The sequence below is a fragment of the Arachis ipaensis genome, chromosome B08 (genome assembly GCF_000816755.2).
Source record: "Arachis ipaensis cultivar K30076 chromosome B08, Araip1.1, whole genome shotgun sequence".
Classification (NCBI taxonomy): Eukaryota; Viridiplantae; Streptophyta; class Magnoliopsida; order Fabales; family Fabaceae; genus Arachis; species Arachis ipaensis.
Genome location: NC_029792.2, coordinates 60,552,673 through 60,563,183, shown reverse-complemented (window position 1 = coordinate 60,563,183; position 10,511 = coordinate 60,552,673). Strand labels below are relative to the sequence as shown.

Below are 10,511 nucleotides of genomic sequence, written 5' to 3'. Positions count from 1 at the left end.
TGACTTAATTAGTAATATTATTAAGGGTAATTTTTTTAATTAAATTATTTCAACTTCGATATTACGTAAATACATTGTTTCCAAATTTAATACGCAATTGTATTGTTTCACATTTTTATATAAACCGCTACTGGCAGTAGTGGTTTACAGGTCTACAGAAACCGCTACAACCAGCCGCGATTTATGTGCATTATGGCTAACTCATAAACCGCTGGTACCAGCCGCGGTTTACGTGGAACATGCATTGGTCATAAACCGCTGCTGCCAGCAGCGGTTTACGTGTGTTGGTGTCCGTGCGTGTAAACCGCTAGAGCCTATAGCGGTTTACGTTGAGGATGCTGAATGGGGCTGCCTATATAAACCATGGAGGGGCCAAATATGGAGAGGTAGAGTGTTATTCACAAATGGAGGGGAGGAGAGTTTTGTGGCTCTGGTTCACTGCTTTGGAAAAATTCAAAAGAGCAAAAGGCATGGTGTGAAATTTACAGATAGAGAATCGCTTAGTATTTTTATCAGATCGTCGAGTACATTGGCAGAGATTAAGCTAGGCATATTACGGAAGCTCGGTACTTGTGGGACGAAGTGGGTAAAAAAGTTATTTTACAAGATTCCAATAGCTGTTGTTTCAACTGGGGTGAGATATGAGACCTTCGTCATAGGGTCGGATGAAGACCTGCAGGTCTTGTTTCATTGCAGGCGTAGTTTTCCGGAGGTGAGGGTACCTGAGCTGCTTGCGAAGTTGGAAGATGGTGTGGATAGCTCTGGGGCATCGGCACCAAATCCTTAGTCGACCACAGCTGGTGGTGCCTCGACATCGATGCATGTGGTAGCAGCGGCAGTTCCGATTCCTGAGCCCGAACATGCTGGGGCTGTTCATGCATATGTGGCTCCTGTTGTGCTTGATTTTGAGTTTGATGCCTGTCCGGATCTAGTTGAGAATGCGCTATGTGACGATGATTCGGATGAGGAGCCGGTCGATATTGGTGGGGACAGTGATGATGATATTCCAAGAGGTACACGTACTACCCATGGAGGTTCCGGTTCTGGAACACAAGAGTATCCTCCCCCACCTCTCTTCGTTGAACTTGGAAGCCATCGGCCAACACCAGAATGTAGATGCAACATTCAATGGGCAGGGGATGCATGATGGGGCACCTATGACTGAATTTCAGATTGGCCAATCATTCCAGAGTAAGGAGGAAGCCGTGCTGAGCGTAAAATATTACAGTATCCGGCGTGGAGTTGAGTACAAGGTTATGGAGTCAGACAATCTGAAATACCAAGGGAGATGCAAGGAGTTTGGTAATGGGTGCACGTGGTTGATTCGGATAGTCATGCGGAAAAGGAAGAGCACATGGGAAGTTAGGAGGTACAACGGACCACACACGTGTATGGCCACATCGATATCGAGCGATCACAAGCAGCTTGATTATCATGTCATCTGTGCGAGAATCTTTCCATTGGTTAGAGCTGATGCATCGGTGTCGATTAAGGTGTTGCAAGAGGCAACAGAGGCGACATATGGATTCAGGCCTAGTTATCGGAAGGTGTGGTTGGCAAAGCAGAAGGCAGTATCGCAGATATATGGCGATTGGGAGGAGTCGTATGCGGATATGTCTCGATGGATCCTTGGGGTCACATGCACCATGGAAGGTTCCGTTGCTCTGCTGAAGACCTCCCCGGTTAGACTGGGTGACCAAGTTGACGAAGATAGAGTCTACTTTTATCGCATGTTTTGGACATTCCCTCCATGTATTGAGGTATTCCGCCACTGTAAGCCGCTCGTAAGCATCAACGGAACACACCTCTATGGCAAGTATGGCGGGACATTGTTGTTGGCGATCGCTCAGGATGGTAACTCGAATATTTTGCCTGTTGCGTTTGCACTCGTGGAGGGGAAAAATGCACAGTCTTGGTCATACTTTCTATCTAACCTTAGAAGATATGTTACTCCACAGTAAGGTATTCTTGTGATCTCTGATAGACACAACGGGATCAAGGCTGCACTAGAGTCCCCCGATAGTAGTTGGCGACCTCCCCATGCTTATCGGACATTTTGTATTCGGCATGTTGCTGCAACTTTTGCCCTTACTTTCAAGGGACAGGATGCGAGGAGGTGGTTGGTAAATGCCGCTTATGCGAAGACGGAAGCAGAATTTGACTATTGGTTTGATATAATGAGGACAGAGAACCCGGGCATGTGCGATTGGGCAAACAGAATGGAGTATGAGAGGTGAACACAGCACAAAGATGGGGGAAGACGATATGGTCACATGACAACCAATATATCTGAGTGTGTGAACTCTGTTTTGAAGGGCACAATAAATCTACCAGTGACGTCCCTGGTTAAGTCGACATATCTCCGGCTGGCGGAGTTGTTTGTTGTCCGGGGGTAGACGGCAGAGGCACAGTTAGGGTCTGGGCACCGGTTTTCGCAGGCACTAGTTAAGGCCATTGAGCGCAACCTGAAGGATTCGAGGTGCTTTACTGTGACTGTGTTCGATAGGCATCACCTTGACTATACGGTGGCTGAGACTACTCCCACTGGCAAATTCTCGTTGGGTAGCTATCGGGTTTCTCTAAGGGATCACACCTGCGATTGTGGATACTTCCAGGCGCTGCACTACCCCTGTTGCCATGCCCTCGCATGCTGTGCACAGTCACGGCTAGATTGGGCCACTTATGTCGATGAAGTGTACACCATGTCTGAGGTCTTTAAGGTGTATCAGATGTCCTTTGCACCTTGTATTCCAGAGGGGATTTGGCCCCCATATGACGGTCCGACTGTGATCCCCGACCCTGGCATGAGAAGGGCAAGAGAAGGACGACCACGTTCCACCCGCATCCGCAACAACATGGACGAAGCTGACATAGGTCGACCGAAGCGCTGTGGCCTGTGCAGGCAGCCTGGTCATACTCGGAGGGGTTGTCCTCAGCGAGGTTCTACCAGCGGCATCTAAATTTATCATGATTTAGTTCCTTTGTATCAGTTTACGTGTCATGTTACCAGTTATCAGTTTAGTCTTCGTTCTTACGAATATGTCTGTTTGTATCAGCGATGAGTTTTCATTCTTATCAGTTTAGTAGTTAATGTTAATTCAAGTAGTTGTTTATCAGTTTTCTAGATTTATCATGGTTTACTTCCATTATATAAACGATGAATAACCATTTATCAGTAAATAAAAATCCAAAATAACAGTCATCCAACGAAAATAAACATAAAGTCCATAATGAGTACATAAACCAAATAACCAAATAAAAAATACAACACAACATGCTAATCATCGTGATCATCCCGGGATGCATCATTAAAATCACCAAGGAGATGAGATCCCGTCCCACATCGAGTGGGACGCCTGACTCGAGTCGGTCGGGCCGCCTCCTGTCCAACGTGATCAACTGGAGGGTCTAACCCAAACGCTGACTGGGGGGTGCCTCCCATGGTGAACCAAGTATCCAACAGGCTACCTGGGGGCTCGTTAAGATCCACCACATACTGACCCTGATAATCAGTTGGCTGGGAATGCATCTCTGTCATATGTGGTTGGTAAGCTGTGGTCTCGAACTGCACATCCGGCATCTGCGGCTGGTAAGGCTGGGTATCAAACTGCACATGGGATGTGCCAGCATCATCCCTAATCATCGCAGCAAACTCTGCATAAAACTGTGAACTCCCCAGCTGATCATCTAAATCCATAGTCATCGTCGGCATCTCAGGCTGGGCATACATACGAGAGCTGGGCTCCGACATCGAAGAATAAGATCTACTGGTGAATGTATCCCCTCCAGCCTCAGTCGCTGCGGTCCCACTTACTCCACCACCGAACTGGGTGGGACCAGCATTTCTCCCACGTCTGGCACTAGACCGACGAACACGGTGATCGCCACCATCTCTAGCATCCCCGCCTGCATCATTATCCTGCATCATATCATCTAACCATCGCCACTCTCGACCGGTGTCCCTAGTACCAACACGACGGCGTCTCTCAACACGGCGATTATCCGGCATATCAGGTAGCTGTGATCTGCGTGGGACCTGAGATGACCCTCTCTGAAATGCCTCTGGAGGTATCTGGGTGCCTCTGGGATCCGCAAATGCTGCTCCCGGGCTAAGAAACCGATAAGCCTCGCGGAACCACCAATCTAGGTAATCTGCAGAGGGACCGGCATCTGCCACTCGCTCAACGGCAATGACTGCATCAAGTCTGTTTCCCCAGTGTAAATGCCAGACCTGATAGTAATGGGGGAACCACCTATCTCCACCCCTCCCGTCCTTAGCATGCAGCCAGTCTACGTTCAAAGCATCCTCAGGGATATGCTGCACTCCACCCAGCTGTGGAACAACCCTGTCAACCTGATGCCACTCGATGACCGCAAAGTATATCAAAGTAGTGACCGCTCGCCAGATGCGACTATGCTCCTCTGTAAGTATCTCCGGATGGACCACGACAAGTATATCAAGCGCAGAGTAGGGCTCCCATACAATCCGAAAATTCAGAACTCATCAGACATTACCACAACAAGTATATATCTAGTCACAACAAGAGAGCAAACTAGATAGAAAACCCTAACTAGTATAATACTTACATCACGAGCGGTCAAGCGATCCAATGCAAGCCGATAGCTTATGACGCTCTGTTCCTTGCCATCGTTCGGAGGCAAGTATGCAAACCACCTAATTGTAAATCATATGAGACACAAACTTGAAAAACTGCCCTAAAAATTTTTAAGCATTAAAAAATATAACCCATACCTGGATGCCAGCGGGAAAGAGAAAACCTCAAAGCCGGACGGCCTCAAAGTCGGAAACCACCAGAATATCCAACTCTGCAGCAACTGGAGGGGACCCGCAAGGTTAGTCACATTTCTGTTCGCTACCCGACACATGCATCGGTACAACCAAGCCAAAGCGGCCGACCCCCAGCTATACCTCCCCATGTCATCAAGGTTTGCCACAAATGGCAACCACCATATATGTATCCGGTTCGCACTCTTGTCCCCAAATAACTGAGTCGATAACAGCATCATGATGTAGGCACGTGCGTAGATACGGACAGTCTCCTCGTTCGTATCTGGTGGAAGCACCCTAAACCTCTCGTGGAACCATGTAAAGTGTACCGTCATCTGCTTGACCTTATTCGGTGGAGGCCGCTCACCGAATAGGTCTTCAAACCACTCCCAAGCTGGTCGGCCACCCTCCATGTATTTCTCAAACTCACCAAGGCAACCACTCACAGCCTCCCCATCCACAGGCAGCCCTAGCTGAAATGCCACGTCTTGCAATGTCACTATGCACTCTCCGAAAGGCATATGGAACGTGTGCGTCTCAGGACGCCACCTCTCAACGAACGCGCTAACCAATGGCTCATCCAACCAGAACCATTGGCTGTTTAGCCTGGCCAAATAGTACAATCCAGTCCTCTCTAAATACGGGATGATCCTTTCATGCATGGGCATATTCTGTTGCCATCTCACACTGTATATACACCTAGTGGACTGCACAGAACATGAAAGAAATATAGGGTCCAATTAAATTCTCCTATCCACAAAAAAATTCCCCTATCTAACAATAACAAATATCTTAAATCATCAACAAATGATGAACCGGTAAACAAATTAATCTATGAACCCTATATTAGTAACCCATCGAAAAACATGTAACCTTCAAATTATGGAAAATAATTACGATAATAAAAATAACAACACACATACTTGAATAAATAACAGCCATAATTATAAAAATATTATAAAGCTTTAAAATAAAAAACTTCATAACATACAAATACACTAACCAAACTAAAATAAATCACTAATGCCAACTGTCCCTTTCCCTAAACTAAACCAACAACATCTACAATAACATTCATTGAAGGGATTTAAAATTCAGCTAACTAGTCATATTTATAAATTAACAAGAAAAATTCAAAACACTAACCCAAACCGATTAAACTAACATCCTAGCATGCGAAGCCTAATTTCAAACTAGAGGGAGTAATCTATAAATTCTAGTTCCTCCACCTTACATACCATTTTCCTAACTAACAAATACTAAGCCTTAAAAAAAATAATTATTAACTAACCTCGTCACCAATAGAACCGGCAATATGCGCAACACCGTTCAATCGGTACAAGGTCCTGTCTGCCATGATAACTCGCCGGAAGTCGCCGCTGAGATACCTCGGACCCGCTCTCAACTTGCTCTGACCTCTCTCTAGAATTTTCTCTCTCTAGAAAACCTCACAACCCCTCCAAATGAATAATCCGCGGCTACCACCACGGTTTATATAGGCAGCCAATTACACGTAAACCGCTATAGGCTCTAGCAGTTTACACGCACGCACACCAACACACGTAAACCGCTGCTGGCAGCAGCGGTTTATGACTAATGCATGTTCCACGTAAACCGCGGCTGGTACCAGCGGTTTATGAGTTAGCCATAATGCACGTAAACCGCGGCTGGTTGTAGCGATTTCTGTATACCTGTAAACCGCACACATAAATTTTATATAGAAATGTGAAATAATGCAATTGCGTATTGGATTTTGAAACAATGTATTTACGTAATATTGAGGTTGAAACGATTTAATTAAGAAAATTACCCTATTATTAATATTCACATCACTTATATTATTAACTATTAGTGTCAAATTTAATTTTAGGATAACATTAAAATTGTTTAAAATTTTTTAGGATAAAAATAAAACGTTTAAACCATTAGGAACCAAATTAAAATTTGATCAATCTTAAAAACCAAAATAACAATTTACCTAATATTTTATTCATCAATTAATCATATTTGTTGTTTTATAATTATTCATCATTAATTAAAAAAATATTTTTATTAATATTATATGTTGTAATGTATATATATATACAAAGATAGAAAGGAGTATAAAAAGTAAAGAGAGAGAGAATTGCCTAAATATATATATAAAGATAGAAAGGAGTATGAAAAGTAAAGAGAGAGATAATAGCATTTGCTTTTATTATTGCTATGTGTATAAAAGAAGAGAGAATAATATTCAGTTGTTGTTGTTGTATAAACTGAAGCGAGGCTTCACCTATTTATACAGGTGATAGGCCTTAATTTTCAACCTTCATTAACTACTAATATGCTTTGAAAAGCAACTCCTTCAGTTTAGGAAAAGTTAGCCGCCCAATCTCATAAATGGGCATTCAATTTGTTGTTATCATAACACTCCCCCTTGAATGCCCATTTAGAATTATTACCTCGTTAAAACCTTACTAAAGAAAAACTCAGTGGGAAAAAACCTTAGTGAAGGAAAAAGAGTACAATATCCTTTAATGATGGGGCTGCCTCATTAAAAACCTTGTCAAGAAAAACCCAATGGGAAAAAAACTTGACCAAGGAAAAAAGAGTACAGTCTCCCCTCTTGCTGACATTATTTAATGTCTCGAAATCGGCGCATCCCAATGTCATGTACCAGTCTTTCAAAGGAGGATTTTGGGAGTGACTTTGTGAATAAATATGCCAGATTGTCACTTGAACGGATCTGTTAGACATCAATTGTCCCTTGATTTTGAAGGTCATGAGTGAAGAAGAATTTGGGAGAAATATGCTTTGTTCTATCACCTTTGATGTATCCACCCTTAAGTTGAGCAATGCATGCTGTATTATCTTCAAACAGGACAGTTGGAGCTATCATATGATCAATCAGTCCACATGATGATAGAATATATTGGATCAAACTCCTGAGCCAAAAACACTCGCGACTAGCTTTATGTATCGCAAGTATTTCAGCATGATTAGAGGAGGTTGCAGCAATCGTCTGTTTCGTGGACCTCCATGATATAGCTGTACCACCATATGTGAATAGATATCCTGTTTGAGATCTCCCTTTATGTGGATCAAACAAGTATCCGGTATCTGCATAGCCAACTAGTTGTGACTTGGATCTATAGGGATAAAACAATCCCATATCAACCGTCCCATGAAGATATCGAAAGATTTGTTTGATTCCACTCCAATGTCTTCTGGTTGGAGAGGAACTATATCTTGCTAGTAAATTCACAGCAAATGATATATCGGGTTGCGTATTATTAGCAAGATACATTAGCGCTCCAATGGCACTAAGATATAGTACTTCAGGACCAAGGATATCTTCATTTTCTTCTTTAAGACGGAATTGATCCTTTTCCACATCCAAAGATCTTACGATCATTGGGGTACTTAAGGGATGTGACTTATCCATATAAAATCTTTTCAATATCTTTTCTGTGTATGTTGTTTGATGAATAAAGATCCCTCCTTTTATATGCTCAATCTGCAGGCCGAGACAAAACTTAGTCTTTCCAAGATCTTTCATCTCAAACTCTTCTTTTAGAGTTTTTATAATTGTTGGAATCTCTTCAGGAATCCCAATGATATTTAAATTATCAACGTACACAGCAATTATAATGAACCCAGATGTAGTTTTCTTTATGAAAACACATGGGCAGATATCATCATTTTTGAATCCGTTTTTGGCCAGATACTTAGTAAGACGATTATACCACATTCGTCCAGATTGCTTTAGACCATATAAAGATCTTTGCAATTTGACTGAGTATAACCCTTGCGAATATTCATTGGATGGTTTAGATATCTTTAGTCCTTCAGGGACTTTCATATAGATATCCCGATCTAATGAGCCATACAAATAGGCTGTTACCACATCCATTAAATGCATATGCAGTTTATGATATGCAGATAAACTGACCAAATAACGCAATATTATCGCATCCACTACAGGGGAATACGTTTCTTCATAATCTATACCGGACCTTTGTGAAAAACCTTGTGCCACAAGTCGGGCTTTATAGCGCACAACTTCATTTTTCTCATTTCGTTTTCTCACAAATACCCACTTATATCCAACAGGTTTTACATCTTCAGGTGTACGGACTACAGGTCCAAAGACTTCACGTTTTGCAAGTGAGTCTAATTCAGCCTTCATGGCTTCTTTCCATTTTGGCCAATCATTCCTTTGTCGACATTCTTCGACTGATATTGGCTCAAGATCCTTACTTTCATGCATGATATCTAATGCCACATTATATGCAAATATTTCATTGACAATTGTCTTATTTCAGTTCCATTTCGCTCCTGTAAAGACATAATTTATCGAGATCTCGTCATTTTCACAATTTTCAGGTACCTGAACGTCTTCTGGCGTTATATCAGAATTTTGGACAACTGCAGGTGTCTCTACTATGTCTTTTTCAACAAGAATATTATTTACCTCTTTTCTCTTTCGAGGATTTTTGTCTTTGGAACCGACAGGCCTGCCACACTTCTGGCGTGAATTTGCTTCAGTGGCTACTTATCCTACGGGGACATCAATTCGAATTGGGGCATCTTCCACTGGTATATAAGATTTAGTTATCCTCTTTGTATCGGAAAATGCATCAAGTAATTCATTTGCTATTCTTTACAAATGTATAATCTTTTGAACTTCCAGTTCACATTGCCCTAATCGAGGATCTAAATGCATCAACGATGATGCATTCCAATTAAGTTCCTTTTCAGGAAGCTTATTCTCTCCCCCTAATGTTGGAAATTTTGATTCATCAAAATGACAATCCGCAAATCGGGCTTTAAACACATTACCAGTTTGTATCTCAAGATACCTCACTATAGAGGGAGAATCATATCCAACATATATCCCCAATTTTCTTTGGGGTCCCATTTTGGTGCGATTAGGTGGTGCAATGGGAACATATATCGCACACCCAAATATTCTTAAATGGGAAACATTTGGCTGCTGGCCAAAAGCTAATTGCATAGGAGAGAATTGATGATAACTCGTTGGCCTCAAACGAATAAGTGCTGCGGCATGTAAAACTACATGCCCCCAAACCGAGGTTGGGAGATTTGTTCTCATAAGCAAAGGTCTAGCAATCAATTGGAGGCGTTTAATAAGTGATTCTGCTAACCCATTTTGTGTGTGAACATAAGCTACTGGATGTTCAACACTTATTCCATTAGCCATACAATAAGCATCAAAAGCTTGGGAAGTAAATTCACCAGCATTATCAAGACGAATTGCTTTGATTGGATTTTCTGGAAATTGTGCTTTTAATCGAATAATTTGAGCCAATAATCTCGCAAACGCCAGGTTGCGAGAAGATAATAAGCACACATGTGACCATCTCGAAGATACGTCTATCAGGACCATAAAATATCTAAAAGATCCATATGGTGGATGAATAGGTCCACATATATCACCTTGAATCCTTTCTAGGAATTCAGGGGACTCAAATCCAATCTTTACTGGTGATGGCCTTAAAATTAACTTTCCCTGAGAACATGCAGCACAATAAAATTCACTAGTTTTAAGAATCTTCTGGTTCTTTAGTGAATGTCCATGAGAGTTTTCAATAATTCTCCTCATCATGGTTGTTCCCGGATGACCCAAACGGTCGTGCCAAGTTATGAATTCATTTGGGCTAATAAACTTCTGGTTTACAGTGGCATGCGATTCAATTGCACTAATCTTGGTATAATACAA

The 10,511-nt window shown here is 42.3% G+C and overlaps 1 protein-coding gene across 1 annotated transcript; it reads left to right on the top strand.

The window, feature by feature from the left end:
- On the top strand, window positions 1,158–2,960 carry LOC107611086. The gene is made up of 3 exons (XM_016313048.1): window positions 1,158–1,879; window positions 1,985–2,210; window positions 2,397–2,960. Exons 1-3 carry the CDS (start codon window positions 1,158–1,160, stop codon window positions 2,958–2,960), a joined length of 1,512 nt encoding a protein of 503 aa, XP_016168534.1.

Bases quoted from the DNA above. Each gene is read 5' to 3' on its own strand.
- LOC107611086 (XM_016313048.1), top strand. From the start codon at position 1,158: ATGACTGAATTTCAGATTGGCCAATCATTCCAGAGTAAGGAGGAAGCC. The intron at 1,880-1,984 runs GTTTGCACTCGT...GATCTCTGATAG, and splicing joins TCGAATATTTTGCCTGTTGC to ACACAACGGGATCAAGGCTG. The intron at 2,211-2,396 runs GCAAACAGAATG...GTCCGGGGGTAG, and splicing joins ACCCGGGCATGTGCGATTGG to ACGGCAGAGGCACAGTTAGG.